General features: G+C 36.3%; 2 protein-coding genes across 2 annotated transcripts in view; one reads left to right on the plus strand and one right to left on the minus strand.

Moving 5' to 3' along the window:
- The window catches only part of LOC134680285 (bifunctional arginine demethylase and lysyl-hydroxylase PSR), a 359,994-nt gene that overhangs the window by 294,218 nt on the left and 44,292 nt on the right, over window positions 1–21,484 (plus strand). The window lies entirely within an intron of this gene.
- The window catches only part of LOC134680307 (kinesin-like protein Klp10A), an 82,532-nt gene that overhangs the window by 21,591 nt on the left and 39,457 nt on the right, over window positions 1–21,484 (minus strand). The window contains exon 3 of the mRNA XM_063539417.1: window positions 17,784–17,832. Coding sequence (XP_063395487.1) covers window positions 17,784–17,832 — 49 coding nt within the window. The remainder of the gene's footprint in view (window positions 1–17,783; window positions 17,833–21,484) is intronic.

Genomic DNA, 21,484 nt, shown 5'->3' on the forward strand with positions numbered 1-21,484 from the left:
ACAATGGCAGAATATTTAATAGTAGTAACATGGTAACTAACAAATCCAATAATGTTTGACAGCGGAAGGTCATGAATCATACTGAGCCTCCCTAAAGTTTAGCATGCCCTCTTTTTCGCTCCCTAGAATTTTTTTATTTCCCAAAAAATTTTGTGATATATCTCAAACAGAAGTTCTGGTAATGAAATATCTGCCAAACTAATTTTTACGAGAAATCTTTAGCACAAACGAACTGACACTTCATCAATCACATGGACCACTTCAACTTTTGACACTTGCTAACAGAAATTAACCGACGCCACTAACTACTAACCACGACCCTACGGGGAACTGCCGGCCTAGCCAAGGTTACAATCGCTATCGCTTCGATAACGAAAAGCATTATGTCTCTCTATCACTCTTCCATATTAGCGCGACAGTGACAGTTGCGTTTCGATCGCTACGGAGCGTAAGCGATTGGCATTTTGGCTACGCGGCCAGCCAGGAAACCATGGAAACTCACAAGGCTACGACGGTAACCATGGTAACGACATAATACGGGTTTTATATGGACAGGTCACATCACCATTTGTAAGTAACCTCTGTGTAGATAACCTCTGCATTGCCGTGTATGGCCTGATAACATCTCGTATGGCTGTTTATGCATCATTTCTTGGGGCTGGTCGGTGTAATCCGGTAGTAATCATATGCTAAGTGGTAATGGCTATTACTAGTAAGGAAATGTATACTCAATTAAAATATTTGAACACTATTGTTTTGGTATATGTGGCTGCCAAAGAACTTCCGAATTGTCAAATACAGTAACACTTTATTTAACATTTATATACTTAGGTAAATCTTACCCTAAGAGTATGTCTAAACATTGATCATTAGTTTTTAGTACAAATTCATACATTAGCTTGCGTTTAGTAACAATAAATGTATGAACTCGCAGGTCGCACTTCGTAACTAACAGGCCCTGACATTTGTTCGTGTTTTTCATTTTCAATTTCACGATCTACACAGTCGATTTTTTTTTTTCAATTTGCTCAAACTTTCTTGACTCATAGCTACTGCTAAATAGATACTTTACCTACTTCAATTGTAGTTTTTTACATTAGATGCATCCAAACAACAAAAAGATCAAACAGATCATGAAAGAACTCAATTTAACGCTCAAAATTGCCTTTTGGCGTCCCACTCGAGTAGGGTTACCAGATGACAGGAATTTTCCTGACATGTCAGGAATTTTGGCCTTTTGTCAGGAATGGAGACGGAACACGAAAATGTCAGTTATTTTTTGAATTGATAGACTCTTTTTATAAAGTGCTTTTTTATTTGCTTAAATTAATCCAAAAATATTGTAAAAAAATAATAAATGTGATCCACTCAACTTATCAATAACTTCGTAATTATTCATTAACAAATGACTCAAGCATACATAATACGTAGATGTTTTAGAAATCGAATCTAGTCTAATATTCGCATTTGCAAAGATAACAATATAATATGAAGTATCCTCTGCCTCTGTGATTAAAAAATTAGGGCCGCGTACCGGGTTGACGCGGCCATCGGCTCAGTCGGGTGGTCATCGCTAGACCCCCCCCCCCCCCCCTCACGTCCTAAAATATGAAACGTCAGAAAAAATATTCGGAAATCAGGAATTTTGTCAGGAAATTCTAAATTTGTATCTGGTAACCCTACACTCGAGCAGTACGTGCTTACAAGTTTCAGGTTCCCGTTAGACATTAAGATTTACTACTTGACCTGGATGTCTAGAACGGTATATATTGCACTATCCTCGTGCTCTAGGCATTTCCTTTTGCGTTCCGTCGCATCGGAGGATCTTGATATCATATCAAAATACGAGATTTAGAAACAGACCTTATAGAACTCAGTGATCTAAATTATTATAAATTAAGTTGTGTTTAACATTTAGTTTAAAAACGTGAAGCCTACGCCCTCCTAAGCCGAATAGGCATCTCAAAAACAAATGACGTTGAAAATTGAATTTTCAGAAGAAATGTTTGCATAACTTTTTATTTGAGATACCGCTAATTGGCTTAGCAGGGCAGTTAAACTGTAGCCTCTGAATGTCGATGCAACTGACAACAACTCCTTGTCACGTGATATATATTATCAGTCTATCAATGGTGTAATTGCATTACTTCCATGGCCATGCGCCTGGCTACGCATGTCGTATAGGTACGACTGACGCGACGTGGATGCTACATTGCAATACAAAATACAATGAACCGAACTGTATTCGTTATAGATTGAACTGCAGCTACTCTTGGAGTTTAAAATTGGGATCGGCTTATCCCGGGCCAAAATAAGTCGAAGTCATTTGTATATTGAGTACAATAAAACAAATTACTAAATAAATACATATCAGTAATCAGAGATGTGAAAAATACTTTATAAAAAGTATTTAAATACAAAATACAAATACTTCCTTGATAATACTATTTCAAATGCAAAATACAAAATAGATTTTGAATTTGTATTTAAATACAAAAAACGAAATAGGTATTTTCAAAATACTTTTTAAAAATACAAAATACTTTGCGATAAAAGGTACTCTGAGTAGTGAATACCTAGTCTGAATTAAAAAGTATTACTCGGAATTTCCGAGTTGAAAAGACTCTGTTATCTAAAGTGCAAATTTCTAGTTGTTTACTTATATTAACCGGTAGGATGTAGGTATGGATGATGGTTTTTAACGGCCAACTTTTAAAGCATTAATTTGTAATGTTTTACAGCTAGTATAATGCCTCTCGTTAGTGTGATAAAAACGGCAGAAAAGTTAGTTCTCCTCTCGTGCCTTGAAACCCTCGCAACACTCAAGATTCCACTTTTTAACCATTCGCTACGATTGTGGTCATGTGCGACGTTACTAAACAGATTCAACAGTTCCATGTTAAAAGAATGAGAGAGTTGCCGGGATTGTAACATCAGAAGAGATTGTAACTCCTACCTACATTACCTACCTACTATAAATTATTTTGTATTTTGAAAATAGAAAATAGGTCCCAAAAACTATTTCAAATAAAATACAAAATAGTTTTCTTCATAAGGTATTTAAATACAAAATACAAAATAGGTATTTTGCATTTTGTATTTGCATTTTAAATACAAGTATTTCAAATAAGTCACATCTCTGTCAGTAATAAGTAGGTGTAGGTAATAAATCTCTTTATTCAATATCGTTTGTTTATTTTATGAATTCAGGCTTTAAATCAGTCAAGTACCTACCTACAATTTCTACCCACATGCTACCCAGAGATCTAATCAAATTCGTTATACATTGTTCACAATATTGAGCGTGCTAAATCGAATGAACCTGATGGCCCCTCTCATCATCTCATACACTGTTTTGTATGCTAAGTTAGGTAGTTTAAAAATTGAAGATGAACTCATCCAAATCTGGCAAGTAAGTATACCTGCTACAGTGCTAGTCCAAGAATTTACAGGGCGCCGCCATGGCGTCAAATCAAATAGCATGATGTTGTCCCACGGAAGTGTACATTTTTCTCTGTGTGGTGTGCTTCGTTGCAAGTTGGTTAAGTACAAAATCTGCCTTTCAAGTAACAACTACATATTTGATATATAAAAACTTGTGCCAGTACAGTACCCAAACCCCTGAACATCACAAACTAGGAAATGCGACGCAGCTATCGCGCAGGTCGACAGTCTGCGCCCACGCACCTGAATCACCGGCCGGTGTGTTATCCTCAACATAAACAAAAACTACCAAAAGTATCACAACATTATAAACAAAAAGCTTCACGTTTGCATGTGGGACGACTGACGATGCGATAATGATGTAGCTTTGTCGAAATAGTCCAGTTTTTAATAGCCGGTAAAAAAAGTTGCTTCGTTTATTCAGGAAGGCCATTCTTAAATAGGCGAATCAATTAGAAGTCCTATAATTGTTAGCTCTTAGTCCCTAAGCTTAGGCCTTAACAGCATTGTACCCGGTGTATTAGGTATACTTAGATTACACATTAGGTATAAACATCATAATCCGCCAAAATACTACTAATCGTGAAACACGCAACTGTATATCTTGAAAGCTATTAATACATATAATGTTTGTTAGTAGACTGCAAACCCTTGACAATTCAAACATTTTGAAAGAACCTATAGTGGAGTATAAAGTAAGGTACTAGCGTACAATTGACACGGCTTCCTTTTCACGTAAAATTAATACGCATTTCGCTTTCCGATCAAAAGGAAATTACAGGATATGAGTCAGCGATACAAAATGTTAAATAACAAGATAAAGTTGAAGTTCATTAAGGCGAAGGTTGACAAGGTCGCCCAGCGACATTCACCGCAAAAGGGCAAGCAACTTCAATACAACTACTGAAAAGGGAACTTTCCCATCCACCATCATTATCGGGCAACACCAAACCACTATCAGAGAACTCTATACCGACGGCATAAGGTTGAAAATAGTTGGAACACAGTTGCTGACAGACAAGGGGATGAAGTTTTGAACTTACGGCCAACGCTTTTAGTCGACCGCCTCTGCAAATGCGGTTGAGCGCATCTCTCGTACAACACTGGCATAATGGATTTGATTCAACAATAGAAAAAAAAACACAGTTGAAGGTTAGGTTCAGTGCACTAATATATCCATTAGTTAGTTGAAAAGCGGTGGTGCCAGCCGGTATTCAACACGGCCGCTCGCGCACTGCCCGCGCGCGTACCGCCGCCCTATACTTATAGCTTTAGGCAGCAGTACGACTGACCGCCCCATGAAAAATTCAACCCCAAAACACACGGCTTTCACACGCTAGTTTAATGATGATAAACATGAATGGATATAACATACGTAATATGGCAGGAAGGGTGTATTATCCGCTTTCCTGTTTCTATATCACGATAAGAAAGGTTAAGTTTGAAATAGACATGCTAAGCAGGGCGCGAAAGGTTTTTATGGTAACAACCTCAAAGCGAGTGAAGTATCAAGTATTTTAAGATATTTTATAGGAGGCTTGTCGAGGCTAGCTGAAGTGTCATTGTGCCCGATTCGGATTATGAAATAGACATCTATTAATTTCCACAGGATATGACTTAGAGATCTAATTCACATCTAATAGATATCTTACTCTATCTTACGTAAAAGTGACATTGGTTGCCCGAATTGCGCTGCAAAAGAGAACTAGTTGATATCTAAACTATAACGTACGTACGTCTAGAATGGACCTAATACGTACGTGCATCTAGTACGTGTCGTCTCTTGTGAATATCTTGAAGTTCGAATACGGCAGATTCTTAGACCAGAAGCCAGAAAAGTTTGTATGTATTCTAGTAAGTTTGCCCATATAGCATTGTTAAATTTCCTTCGTGTTTCAAATTATTTTCGATGTACAAATTAACATTAAAATGATACAATTGTACACACACCTTTAGATAAAATGGTGCAAGCTTGATTGCCCATGGGAACTTAACACATGGTGAAGGTGCATTGCAGGAATGCGTATAATGTGTCGATTTCACATTGAGTACCTACTATGTATTAGACATGCAGCTATTGCGAGAAATCTACTTTTAGAGAGAACAATGGATACCAAAAACTAATACAAAAAAACTGCTAAGTTCAAAAAACTTAGAATTTGGTAATAAAATGTTATACCTATATTCGAATTAGAGGTATTGCTGTCATTCCGTTTTTTTTGTCTTTATCGCTAAACTACACTAATTGACATAATGAAATACCGGTATTCATTAATACCTCAATAATTACAGGTATTCAGTATACCGGTAATGGTTATCGTATTTAATACCGGTATTCATTGCACTTGATCAAAGAGTAACCAAAAACTTTGCGACAAGAGGTTAAAGTTTTTGTTAAGTCCTCATGCTAATATTGATCGCTGTTCAAGCGAAATATTTCATAATTTATGAGCGTAGCAAGTGGTTCGAAATTGCGACCGTTTCAAAGCACGAGGTTAATGAATGAATTAATGAAAAGAATTAACCCCAGAAAACATTTCCATATGAAATATGAGCGCCGCGCCGGCGCGCCGCCGCCGCCATCAAAATTTTCGCGCCGCCGCCGCCGCCAAAATTTTCGCGTCGCCGCTGCCGACACTGCGCTATCGCCGTGGCATCGGCGTGACCTTGTTAGATACTAGAGTCTGTCTAAGCTAACTTTGCACCGATTTGAACAGAACACTAGTGAGGGAGTGTTATTATAATATAAACGTCATATTTTCATAGAAATTTGACATTAACGATGTAAATATCATCGTTCATCGTTCACACGTTGTCGTTGCAAATGCTATGCAGATTAGTTTGATCGGGAATTTATTGCTTTTATATAAGGTGCTAACAAATTAGGTACCGATATATATTAAGAGATGGTACTTTATTATATAAAAACAATACCAAGGTAAAACACCAGCAATATTGGTCTAACCTAGGCACATGCAGGCAGGCGAAGGAAGCCCTCCCGACACTCAACCCCAATCTGTCGCGGAGGCTTCGACAGCTGAAGAGACCACAGCTCCGGCTTTTAGCTGGGGCAATAACTGGACACGCCTCATTTAACAAACACCTATTAACCCTACGTGTTACAGATAGCCCCCTCTGCAGAGCATGCATGGAGGCAGAGGAGACAGCCGCCCACGTCATTCTCGAATGCCCAGGGGTGGCAAAATACCGGGCACAACACCTCGGCTCACCGGGGTCTCTCCCAGAAGTCGTCGGCAACATTAAGGGTCTGCTAGGCTTCTTGGTGGAGTTGGGTTGGCAGGAATAGTGCAGCCATCCCATCACGCAAAATAGGCGCAATAATAGACGTCGAGTTGCGGAAAACAAGCCCGCGATAACCTATAACCTATACCTATATAAAAACAATTAACTTTAAATAGAAATCAAGAAAACTTTTCATATCATATTTTTGTTTTATTTACCGAACAAAAAAATAAATTAGAATTATATTTAAAAAATTTATTAAAAATAATCATTACGTGCATTTAACCACATAAAGAAAAAATACATAGAGTGCTCATGCTCACTCCATACATCAGTTTTGGTACCAAAAATACTATTCTTTTCGTAGTCAACATCTAGTATCGAGTAACGGAATTATCAGTACTGCTACTTGACAATAGATGTTGCACCGACCGAAATGTCTAATGCTCTACAACTTTCAGCGAATATTAAACAAGGATTAACTGGAACTTATTTTCAACTCCTTCTGCTTTAATATTAGTTGTAAATAGTTGTTCAATACAATTTTCGTGAGTCGCGACATTTGAGACATCTAGTATCAAGTAGCGGTACTGATAATCCCGCTACTCGATGCTAAATGTCAACTACGAAAATAATAGTCTTTTTGGTACCAAAACTGATGTACGGAGTGAGCACTCTATGCTTACTATATTTGTCTATGATTTAACTGACAAGATGTTTAACACTTTCTGTTTTGTCAACAATTGTTTGTGTTAAATGTCATTATCATCAACGTGTCATTTCATTTATCAACGTGAAGTGGCCAGTTAAAAAGAGGACTCATTTAATTATCTCATTAACAGGGTGTTTTTACGTAGCAAATTTGTTTTCCAATTTTCTCAAAAAAACATAAAACCTAAATGTTTCATATTTAAATATATTCCAGGAGTCGAGTATTATCAGCTGTAAAAATATTGGTAGCTAATTTGTTAGCACCTTATATTAAGTTCGGATATATAAATTTTTTGGCTAATATATATTAGACTGCATGCTTTCTCTTGTCTATGCTTAAGCTAAACATGTGGCAGTAGTTAGCGATTCGGTGGCCAGGCAATGTCAATGAATAAGAAATAGGTGATATGGAGCCTAACCTACTACGTCTATTCCAGAACATATCCTCAACAATTGCATGTAAAGGTATGAGCACGATAGTTGAAGTCACGCACACAACAACAAAATCATGTAATGACAGTGAGATTTTGAAATTAATATTCTTTTTAGGGTTCCGTATTTCGTACCAATATCAAGTTGATATCAACTGTAAAAAAGTTTCTTGAAGGCTTTTTTTATAGGCTTTTAATATCGTACGTTTAAGTCGCATTCACTCATTGATTCATTCATACTATTTTTGCGATTAGTAGGTACTCTGTGCGAGCAGTGTGTGTAATCATTCACCTCTCCTGGCGATACGTACATAACCCTAAATAACTATTATATTTGACTATAGCTACCCGCACTGACTTCGCACGGATAACACAAAACCTTAACAAATTGTACACCTAAACTAAAGCTTCCTCAAAAATCTTTCTATTGATAGCTGAAATCCGCATGAAAATCAGTTGAGTAGGTTTTGAGTTCATCGTGAACATACATTCATATAGTTACAGACAGACGCGGCGGGGGACTTTGTTTTATAAGGTGTAGTGAATTAGTGATAGATTCAATTAACAGTAACCTCACAATATAAAGATGTTCATTGTGCTGCTTATCTACAGTTCATGGCATGAAAAACTTTTTTCCTACCATAATTCAATAAATAATCCTTGAAATTAAAAGGTTTGAATTATCTTCGCATAAACCAAGTTTTCAAGGCTACGCCGCCGATTCGCCGCCACCGCCAACCAATTTTGACCGGCGAACCGTCGCCGGCTAAATGCCTATCGGGCGGCGCGGCGCTAGACGTGCGCGCCGGTCGAAAATAATTGGGCAACGGCGCGCCACCTAAAAATCCACGGCGGCGGCGTGGAATTTTTGAACTTTTCAATATTAAGACGTATAATGAAAAGTCATGCTTAACCCTTAAATCGACAAGGGAAAAAAAAATCTTAAAAACTGTGTTAGTATCATTTTTTTGGTGTTATTATCTTATTAGGTATGTGGTTGTTTATTGTAGAAAAATCATGAAAAAAATCTATTTATAATAGTTTCGAAAAAAACATAGGTATGACAAATATGTTGGATGTTGCCAGGTTCGGTGTAAATAAAAAGATACGCCGCATAATGAAAAGACGTCTAGTATTTTGGACGTTGCCGAATATACAGTACTTTATATGCATGAGGTTTTTTTTTGTCAATATCATGTTTTTTTAAAATTAATATAGAATAATTGCATTTTAATTATAAATACACTTACTGATAATGTCAACTTATAAACTAAAGTAAAACCTATTATTTTTATATTTTTCCAAAAAGTTTATAGCTCGTAGGTGGTAAAATTTTACCAGTCATTGGCGTCATTTTATTAACATTAAATCAAACTTAGCGGGGTATCGTAGGATGCAGCAACATCTGAACAATGGTATACAATAATGCATGTAATTTTATCAATATTTTCGTAAGAAATTTCTTAAATGAAATCGGGTCTGTCTCTTGATGTCTTGATGAACGCACAGGAAAAAAAATCCGTAATAATATTTTTTTATCTATTTGGTTCATTACGTTGTAATACGACAAATAATGACTTAGTATGGTGTTGGTGCGACATAAAATAGTAGAAATTCAATTATATAACCAGAAAAATTCCGTAAGTACGTAATTATTGCCATTTTTAAGTAAGTATTTTACGTCAATAATGTGAGAGTTACGTACGAGCCCTGATGCAAATGATTTCGTCTAGTTCCGCGCAACAATTTTGTTTATTTTAATAAATTTTACACATGAACATATAATGACCCAGTAATGGGAACCATAATAGCAATGTTTAATGTAGTTTATTTTGATCGTATAATAAAATTGCATGAGACTTTTATTGCTGAAAGAAAGGAGTTTTCAAAAACGTTGTCCAAATCATGTTGTCCTCTCTTACAGCACTGCTGCATGCATGGGCTCGAAACAAAATTTTCAGTACATTGGCAGAGCCCTATTGCTTTCTCTGGTAATAGCCCTTTTCACATATGTTGTAATACTACCCGTCAAAAAAAAAAAACATTATTTTTTTTCTTTCAGTACAAACGGTATTTCTTGTATTTGGATTTAGTTATTGCAGAGTATTACCATATAAAATTAAATTACATTAGTATAAGCATTAAATATTAGTAATTTTTAAACAAAAACATTATTTTTGAACAAACGCGTGTACCTCAAAAAGTGGGGTCACCTGACGAAAACATATGCATCGGGGCTCGTAGGAAGTGGCGCCCGCAATAATTTTCAACTATTTCTTATCGGACTATAACCTATTACAAATTTTAACGCTGCATAATACTGTCTTATAAAAAAATATTCGGCGCGAATTTTAAACTACCGGCGGCGGCGGCGGCGCGCGGACTCCTTATGGCGGCGGCGCGCACGTCTAATCGGCGCTCATATCTTTGAGATTATAAACTACATACATAATAAAATACAATTAAATCAACAATAAAAAAACAATTAAAAGAATCAAATGAACGCTATTAAATATTTATCCATCAAAATCATCACCTAACAGCTAATTTCACCAGCAACATGAAAACGGGCATTCTAAGATCCGAATCTTAAGTATTTACAACTTTACAAGCGGGCCGGACAATGTCCTTGACGAGTAGCGAAGGAACGAATCGTGGTACTACTACAACCGGTATTGGGACTTACTTATTACCGGTAATAGCTTTAGGAGTAAACTATCAAATAGTGGTATTTGTTGTCAATTGGCTAAACCGATAACACTATTGAATACCGGTATTCGAATACCTCTATTCGGAGCTTAAGTGATATAAATACCCAAATTCAAAGTACACCGGTTATACCTCAATAATAACCTGTAGTCAGAATACCGGTAACGGTCCCTGTCGCCAACAGCCACACGAAATCGCACCATAACTTTTAATACATTCGGTAATTCAATTAGGTCGAATCGACTACTAAAATGTACTAAACTGTTTCATAATTATACTTTTTATTAACGTACCATCTCATAAAAGGTCAAACGGCGAGAATTAACAAGCAAACGCTAGCGGAGTGCGTGATCCATCTCATGGCCATGGTCTGGGTCAAGTTCAAGCCGAAATACGGAGGCTATTATTAGAAGCAACGGGCTCTGTGACGACACTGTAAAAAGTTTCCTGTTTTTCAGAAAATTGTTTTACGGAGACGTAAAATGATTAATTTATCAAAAAGATTTAGATATAGGCCTGAATAAAGCCGTAAGTCAACTTTCAGTCCGATGGCTAAAAATTATCATAATCATGTTAAATCTTAAGCAAAAAAACTGGCTTTATTACAACAGCATTTTTATAACAATTAACATAGTAATTGCAAATAAAATTCCTTTTTTATAGTGTAAATCATTTGTATCGGAGTGCGAGTATTAACGGGTTATACGCGGACGAGATCGCGGGCAAAGATTGTAATTCTGAAGCCGAAACATAATTGAAAAAGCTATTAAAATACATATTATACAATATGCTTTCTAGTCTCGCGTGAAAAGTAAAGCGTAACCATATGTTAACAACTATAAATGCAAATAGAATGCATGTCATACGAGCGCAGCGGATAAAAAATGGCACTGCATCGCATTGCGTCACTTGCGTCACTACGAAATTATGATTACGTTGTTGCTCGAACTAAGATATTTAAATATATTCTATAGTTCATTTTTTTCAGCAGTTCCTTTTCTATATCACTAGCTAGTTATTTTATTCTACACTTATAGGTACAGCTTGGCAAAAAAGAGTAGATATGGAACTAATTTTTTTTTGCTGTCACAACACTGTTTAATATGTCAGTTGTTAGTATCTATGTTGTCAACAGTGTTAGTTTATTTTCGTATTTATTGTATTGTTTAAATTTATCGTCAGTAAACTGTTGTTATTGTGGCAAATGATGAACAGGACGATCCGAAGTGGCACCCGCCAGGTTATTTATAACGTTTACAGGCGGTGTCTGGCAGAATTTGAAGCCAAAACCTTGTTGTCGGAACTGGACAATGTTTACCAAAGAACGGCTGAGATGACAGGTTTGTAATGATTTTAGAATACTAAAAATGGTGAACTCTGGCGTAATTTACAAAATCCCCATGTTTTTCAAGCTTTTAATAACTGTTTTCTTGAAAATTCAATCAATCCCAAAGGTTATGTTTTTAAGGTTATGTGTAATATGTTAACCAACCAACCAACTTGGTACTTGCGATTTGCGATATATTTTTATAATGTAAATGTTTTGTAAATTATATTAAACATGTGACTATTATAACTGTATTGACTAGAAATTATAATTAACTCTTCTTTATATTTATTCAATCAGGTAAATCTGTTTATTCAATCAGGTAAACTACTGTAAGGAGAATTGTATTAGAAGATGACCTTAACAATGCTGTGTTTGCAACGCCTGGAAAACGCCGGAAGGGGCGTCCAAAAAAGGAACTGGTCAATTTCGACCTGTGTGCCATTAGGCAAAAGGTTCAATTTTTTTACACGGTGAAAAATCAGGTATGTGAAAAAACCTTACAACCTTAATTAATATGTATCTACACTATTATACCATTCAATGTAGTATAATACAATAAAATATACCTTTTTCAATTACACAGGTGCCAACTCTAAGAAGTCTGCTTCCGATAGTGAAAGAAGACCTGGGCTTTGATGGTAGCCGGGAACACCTGAGAATAGTACTTCATGCTCTTCGGTTCAATCTTGCTGCATCACGATAACGCCTCTTCACATACGTCCCTCAGAACAAAGGCGTTTATTGAGAAAGCTGGGATAGAAACCTTACCACATCCACCCTACGTCCTGACTTAGCTCCCTGCGATTTCTTTTTGTATCCGGTGGTGAAAGAAAAAATAACAGGGAAGTTTTTTTCAAGTGCTGAAGAAGCCGTGGCTGCATATGAAGAAGCAATTTCGGACCTATCTGATGAAGACTGGCAAAAGTGCTTCCAAAGTTGGTTCAGACGAATGGAACTTTGTATAGAGAGCAATGGAGAGTATTTTGAAAAAATGTAAAATATATAATACTAATATCTTCAATAGCTTTTTTTATGTCAAAATTTATTGAGTGACCTACGTAAATGATCATATTAGATTGATAACTGTTAGATATAATTTGTGGTTACTTATTTATAAAATGTGTTTTTCAATTAAAAGACGCATCAATATTGTTTACCTTATTTCTAATGCTAACAAAAACGAACATTACAAAAACTCAAAATTTGTATTTCCAGTACCTACCTGCTGATGAGAGTGGAGTCCACTTTCTTGACTTACCTATATTATCCAAAATCGGTTCCGACGTTGTCAAATATGGGGTGTGTGCAAATTTGGCATTCGAATAACCAATAGTCATAACTTTTGGGAAGAGTCGATACAAACAAGAACATTAAATCTGTCCATGGCCCAAGTATCAATATCTCTAGGTCGTACTATTTGTGTTGCCATGTAAGCGACAGTGGCGCCCCTATTAATTTCTACTCTTTTTTGCCAGGCTGTACCTACTGCTATAGTATGCAGGGTAACGATATACAACTGAAAATTAGTTGTTTTCGTGATTTTTCTCTACCTCGCCAACTGTTAACCTTTTAAGGTTTCGGTTGGAGTCTGCTCTTGCAAATACATATAGTTTAGTTTCCGTATGAATTTTTCATGGCATTTACCCTTGATGTAAACGTGACAATGTTATTATGAGAACTACAATTTTGCTTTAGCCCCCTCTTAATGACTGCTATCTACATTTGTAATTTTTTTGAGAATGTTGGGCAGTGAAACCTCATTTAAGGCGCAATCATTGCTAAACGCCGAGCTCAGCAAACCGCTAACTGATTAGCGATCCTAATTGCGCGTCCCGCGTAAGCAACAAGTCAACGCGGCACAAGCGGGCACTAATCGTTGCCAAACTAACGTTACGTAACGAGAACGAACGTAGATGCGGGCTGCCGGGCTAGCACGCGACTACGGTGTCCAGGATGTTCAAAATATGCGGAGATATTCCCAATTTCACACACTGGAGCTGGATGCGGGTCGCTTCCAACCGGTACGAATGGAGGTCCAAGGGGGAGGCCTATGTTCAGCAGTGGACGTCTTATGGCTGAGATGATGATTACCAATTTCTTTTTTGGGAGCCCACAGATTACCGTTCGCCGGACGATATTAGCCTGTCAGTTGTTCGGAACTGTCACCTTTTGCGTTTAACTGACAGGCTGATATCGTCTGGTGAACTGGTAATCTGTGGGCCCCTTTATAGATAAATGCCGAGCTGACCCCAGTCTCCCATGAGCCGAGGCAAAAAGCCGGGACAACGGTAGGAACGTTATGTTGACGATTATTAGAGAAAAATGTGCGGTTTACTCAATACTTTATTGTCATGATGACACGACTATTAATATTATACATAGTACTAGCTGTATCAGATCAGCGGTATATGTGTGCTATGTTATTTCGCCTCTCTCCCTCCAGGGCGTGGATTTCTAAAAAAATTGATCATATGCAAAATAATATGGATACCTCATATTTCAAAAGTATTGTCACCCTAACAAAGCAAAGCTATCCAAAAATAGCAGAAATTATTCTAGGTCGGAATACAAAACAACGTAGAACGAATCGCGTTACGTGCAAGTGCAGTTCTACTGAACACACCAATTTCCGGTAAGTAGGGCGGGCCGAAACTTTAATTGCTTTGATTTGCCTACGTTAAACTTTATTACTAAGGACGTAACACAGGTATTACTCTAGATTGTACTACCTTACGTTTGTACCCATGTTAGAGTGAATAAAACATACCCAAAAAACGAATGGCGTTAATCATAAAAGCGTTACTGGCCTGAATTAGCTGTGAATTGTTTGTCTTTAAGTATGTCATTTTGACTAATTTATTTGTAAGAAAGGGATAAAACGTAATTTAACTAAATCAAGCCCGTAAAGTTTTATGAATAAGTAAAGGGTAAATATTTACTCAGCAATGTTAAAAGTTAAACAACCACGCTAAGTTTGATGTTTCTCTCGTACATGAACTAAAACGCTATTAGGGCATTATATGACGTCATGTAGTTTATTCCTCACGACGGCCTAATAAAGAGGCGTCTGTATGTGCGTTTGGCGAGCTAAGTGTAATGGCCGCCCGATTAGGAACCAGGGCTATAACCGCGAAAATCGAAGTTCGCAAATTGCTGGGATCTTTCTCTTTTACCCCAATGATGGCGTAATCAAAAGTGACAGAGAAAAATCCCCGCAATTTGCGAATTTCGGTTCTCGCGGTAGCCCCTCAGGATCAGAGCACAATACTGTCAATTGCCTGACTCACAAATTTGACTTAGATTATGGTCGTCTTTTGGGAACTAATACATTTTGGAACAGTACCGGTACACACAGCCGCTAAATTGCAATGCCACTTTATGTATGAATTCATTATTATGGTCCAGGCGATTTTGTATAGCTCGCCGTAATACATTACTTTGATACTTTTTCATTAAAGCTATCAGTCAGTATATTTGAGAAAAGTTAATAGGTTCAAGAGTCTTCAACATTGTGTGCTCTATTATGAGTTTAATTCCATTTTTAGTTTTTACACAACTCAATTTCGCCTATCATTTTGCGGGGCTGAAAGTAGCGTAATTGATTTCATTCAGAGTTTAATTCCGTTTTTGGCTTTCACACAACTCAATTTCGCCTATCATTTTGCATGGCTGTAAGTAGCGTAATTAATTTCATTCAATTATAAATACTATAATCTTCTTTCCATCAACTTATAACACTAATTAATTAGATTAGATCCTTGCGCGATCCTGTGATTAGAAATTGTAAAATAAGCTACACAAAAATGATACACGGCCATTTTTATGTAGCCGACTATACAGCAGTGTTCTTTTAAAGAGATAACGAAAAACAACCAGCAGCATATCAAGAAACGAAAGCGAATACATAACATAAACCCCTAAATTTTATTAATTCAGTATAGTATATACAGTATAGTATATATACAGGTATATAAGTGCGATGACCCGAGATGTGGGTCATTCGTACTGTTTGATCAATACAGATCAATGTCTTCCGATAAGGCCAGCCTTAATGACGTCCATTTTACGGCTATGGTGATACCGTGTCATAATACTGGGCTATTATGTTAGGAAGTACCTATGTATGAATTGGCATCTAGATTACAAGTCATAGTACGCGGTGACATAGTTTCATTCAAGAGTATAATGTGCTTGTGCTTTAGTCTATATTAATAAGGTAGTATTATTTGTAAAGTATTATCCGGCTCTTTTAATCGTTTAAATAAGTCAGCGTCTAAATTATACTAACAATCTGTATTTTATACACGTTACCTTATTTTGTTTCCTTTAATCTGCCGTTCTACTTACCTAATCTAGTATTTTATTTGTAATCCTATCAATCTTTTGCCTATGGATTTATACAAATCCATTTTCTGTATAAAATAAGCCATAGGCCTATTTTATCTTCTACCTTTTATTACCAAAGAGAATCTCACGACAACATTACCACAGCATTTCATAACTCATAACCAATTTCGCTTGTTCTAAGGTCACGTTCGGTTGACAACTGTAGCGACCTTATAATTACGGCGTCACAGCTGCGGCAAGTACGCGATTCCACTGTCAATTTCCTCGATAAAATGAGTGACGCAGCAGTAAAGACGCAACAGAGGGCCAACTTTACAAGTGCGACTGAGAGGCATACACCTCGAAAGCGGTTCGCGGTCAGTAATGCTGCTGCAGTCCTCATCTGAATGTCACCTTGAGCGCTCTGCGTAATGTCACGGAACAGTTACGAAAACAAATATTATTTATTTGCAGTTCACTGCAGGGTGACTGAACTAGCTTTATTAAATTATATATTCAGTGGCATAACATCAGCTCGCCATGTTGTCTAAGAACAATGTTTACCAACCAACTTGATCCGAACAATGACCTCTATTTACGTGCAACGTCTACTTGGTCATCTTCGACTTCCCAAGACTTGATCGCTTTATTTTTTTAATGAAAAGAGAACGTGGCATGAGTAGACCCTGTGTGTCTTAACCTGCACATGTTTAATGCAATTATGGATCGTTTTAATTAATAATTAATTTTAATCAGTACCTAAATACGTCCATTTACCCAAAAACGAGTAAAAAACCATAAAATGTGACGAGTAAAAATAACTGACCCTAACCTCTTACAGCTCTCCTCGCCATACATAAAGTTGACAGGATAAACACTAAATCACTTTATAGCCTGCTCCAACAAATTATTTCCTATCAGAAGATCGATGCCTTCGTAAGGTCGGCTACGAAAAGACAACACAAAGACTGTCAAAGACAATTAATGGCTAAATGAAAAATGACCAATCGTTGAGTCAAGATTCTGCTTAATTCTCAGCACATTTACATACAGACCGTGTGTCATTTTCATTTCACAAAGCAAACAATAAAGTGAGTTTAATATCTTGTGAGATCGCGAACCGTTAAGAGCGCCTCATTAGGATAGTCTTTGTGCTATATTTAGGACGACGGCATAGGACACAGGTATGATTCATGGACAACAAACAGATTTCTTGCAACTGCTAAAAATAATACGAAGAACATATCAGAAAGTAAAAAAAAAAAAAACTTGCGCAAAGTGGCTTCTAGAATCCGTCTAAGATAACTTTGCATCGATTTTAATAGAACATAGTGACATAATGCCATACATTTTCATAGAAATTTGATTAATTATGACATTGTCACCCTTTGTCATTGCAAATACTCTGCAGAGTTAGCTTGGTCAGAGTTTTTTTACATCGGCAATATTAATATAGACTTACACTTTAGATATTGTTTACAGCTGCAATACTTAGTTATAAATAGCAATATATTTCGAGCACTTGCGTCTCATTTGCCATTGTAATGCAGGAACTATTCGTATTAAAATATGCATATAAATAAACTTACCTTTCGTGGGCACTGGGATCGATTGGTGGATGGATTGTCGAGTCATGTCCTAAAACAGAAAAATTATGTGAATAAAACAATACACACATACCCCTTTTATATTACACAAAAAGCAACTTAAAACATAACACAGCAGATACTATCTTACACGAGATTCGAAAAGAAGTCAAAGATAGAAAACAAAATATTTACAAATAAAATATAAAAATCGACGGACTAATAAATTGACTAAAACACTTCCAAACAAATCGTGGCCAAGTTCAGACTGAAGACTAGCAACGCGTCTGAAATTAGCCACGAGCTCACTTCAATCTAAAAACACTATTCACATCGCTACCAACGTTTTTGAAGCAGTTTATAAAAAAGCTGGGTATCATCGGGACGAAATGAAGGATAAAATTCAGTCGCACATATGGACACTACTTAAGTTACACTTTCGAAAATGTTCAGAGCACCGCGCGCGACCGTATGCGGGCATGCTACAGTACAGTACAGTTACGTAAGTTAGAATAGTATGTAGGTAATATAACAAAGAGGTAGCTGAAACTGTACGTTTAATGTTAGCATATAAAGATAAAGTAATAATTTTCTTTTTCTGTCTCCTTTTGGATATAACACGAAACACAGTCAGTGGTACAGGGAAAGTCTTCAGTGGTTCCGAACACGATATCCTTTTTATTTGGTAAACTCTATAATCTAAACAGATTTTGTTTCGATCCCGTTCTATTAAATGCAAAAAAATATTTACTGTATTTACTCGGATATCGTATTGAAGTATTAACAATAACAATAACTCAATATTGAAAGAACAAAGGAGTTTTAGTTTAGCTATTGCATCTAAGAAATCGCGTGCAAAGCGCATGTCAGTTGTCCGTTATGCACTCGCTGTTAATTTGTTGGAAGGTCAGCGAGTACCACAAAAATATACATAGAAGAATATAATATTGATCAAAAATAGGTAGTTCCACATAATTCTGTGATTTCCGTGTTTACAAAATGTAAAATAAGGCGTATGTTACCTATAATTTGCAAATTTAAAGGACGAATGATAATTATTCACAAAGAACGATAAAATTATTGGTTAATGATGACCATAAGCGTTAGTTGTTAATCCAATTATGAACGCCAGTTTTCTTCAACTTCTACTAGACAATAATTGTCCCGTCCCAAATTAGATTATAATCGGTAGCGGCTAGTCAGCGACCCAGTTGGCGATCGGTCAGAATTAACATTGACCACGCTAATTCCTGACCAGATGCGTAATTAGGGTTCATTTGCATGTTTTAATTGTACAGTAACGTTTCATTTTACGCTTGTTAACTTAGTTAAAATTTGACTGAGAAAACTATAATCATTAAAGTACGGTGATCTGTTGACAAATGAACGTCCGTAAGTACGGACAGAACTGTCAGAAAAGATTATTTTTTGCTCTTTTACTGTATAACCAGGTTTAATTTTACGCTTGTTAGCTACGTTTCATTTCGTCTATAATAAATTGATAATCAGTTTGCTACAAAATAAACAGTAAAACAAAATTGTATGATAAACAAGCCAGCAAAAAACTTGTTTAAAATCCGAATCTATTTATATCAGATTTTGAGTTGATTCACGCTTTCATTTCACGCTTGTTATCAAAATATAGTTGGTCAAACCAAATTTCTCAGTAAATAAGAACAAAAAAAACTATACTCATCCCTTTCTTTTGGGTGCTATAGTACTAGTGTAAGACAAAAATAGTATGATATCTCTGTCTATGTTTGAAATGAGACAGTCCTTTGACAAACTATAAAACCATTTGGTACACTGTTAGCAAAAGACAATACCAGTGCAATAAAGTAAATACAGTTACCACAAACGCTTCTACAAAGTTGAATTTCCAACCTGTTTATGTAAGACTTAGGTTTGCGAACCTATTACGAATGCATCTAGGCCGACTGCAGGATGCGCTTGTAATTTCCTCCCCCACTCAATCACCTGGGTGAAATGGGAATCCTTCGCTTTCCCTTCCAAGTTGTAAATGAGCTTACTTACTGATCACAGGGTGTTAATATGAACTCATACATATTTGTCATACCTACATTATGTAGTTAGTTATTACTTATTACTTATCAGTTATTTGGAACGTTATATTTTATAGTAAATCACTTTACGAATTTCTAATAACGTTTAAGCTAGTTAACTAGGATGAAAAACTTAGTACTAGAGACAAATCGCAAGTAGGTACATTCATTTTATTATAGCCAATTACACGGACGGGACGATTCCTGAAATGTAATTGTCGAGAGAATTGCGATCCCATTAGGAACAATTTACTTCCCGCCAGGAAACCTAATAATGCACAGCCTCTGGGGCTCCAACGGAACGTTTTTTTATAACGAGAAAGAGGGTGGAATCCGTTCTGAGACGTTACATTAGATTCCGTTCCAAAACATCGCTTAAGACAGAATTGAGAACTGTATTAAATAAAACGAAAATCAAATCAAAAGAGCAGCTTAAAAAATGCACAAAAAACTGACCACACTGACCGGATTGGATTTATTCAAATGTGTTATTATTTTTGAATTTAAATATCAAGAATATTTCAATGAATAATACGTGAAACGAAAAAGTTTATTTGCAGACGGTTTGCTGTTTAGTTTCTCAAGAAAAACATAGATGGCGCTAGTCGTAAAGTTACAGAACCGAGTTCTTGTATATATTTTTTTCGTTTTTATTTAAGTAAACCCATTTTGGAAGCTACCTTAATAACGTTAACGTTTCCACAATTAGTGATTGTGTATCTTTGTCACCTGTTATGCTACTTTTAGATTATTGTAAAATAACACAACATATGTCTCATTGAGGAAAAAGCTAGTAAACCAAATACGGCAAAAATCCTGGGATATAATTTCAATTACAACGCAATTAGGCATGTTTTCTCAGCTAACAACAGCCGGTCTCCTTTTCAGATGGCGTCGACATTCATAAATCGAGGATGTTTTGAGCCCGTGCCAAATGAGGGAGCCATAAGGAGTGTTCGTTAGACGTAGCATCGCCGGGTATATTTGCTACCAATTCCGTGGATTCTCTTAGATATGGTTGAACTGTTATTTGATGCTTTAGAGGTGTCAGATGTGCATTGTGCAAGTTGAGGAAACTGTCCTAATAGTTAGAAAAGCTTTCGGAAATACTGTTTCCCATAGGAAATTATAATGAATAATAACAAGTTTTCCGGGATGTTTCCTTGTGATGAAACTTGCAGTCACATGAGTGGTCTAGTTACTTTATTTTTTATCATTGGGACAACACATTAGGATTTCGAATAACGGAAACATTTAATAACTTACAATAAGCTGGGGCTTAGAATGCTCAAGCCTAAGAAGCAAATTAATCGATAATCATGCTTAGAAACTAAATTACCTATAAGTACCTATATAATTATTTACATTTAAAGTTGCAATAACGTCGTCTTTAATTTGTAGTTTTTTTGTTATTTTCTTGTATTCTTATTTTGTAGTTTCACAGTGCGTTAGTTTTTACTAATGTTGTGTCACTTATTTGAGTAATAAATATATAATATATAAAAATTTTACCTTCCAATAAAATTATTATTATGTTTCCTATCCACATCGGATATCTTCATTGAGAGAGTAACGCGATCGTTGACCAATGATGCCGCTAGCGTCTATGTAGTCGCTCCGCCCCACGCCGTGACGTAGTTC

Source organism: Cydia fagiglandana, chromosome 3, assembly GCF_963556715.1.
Source record: "Cydia fagiglandana chromosome 3, ilCydFagi1.1, whole genome shotgun sequence".
Classification (NCBI taxonomy): Eukaryota; Metazoa; Arthropoda; class Insecta; order Lepidoptera; family Tortricidae; genus Cydia; species Cydia fagiglandana.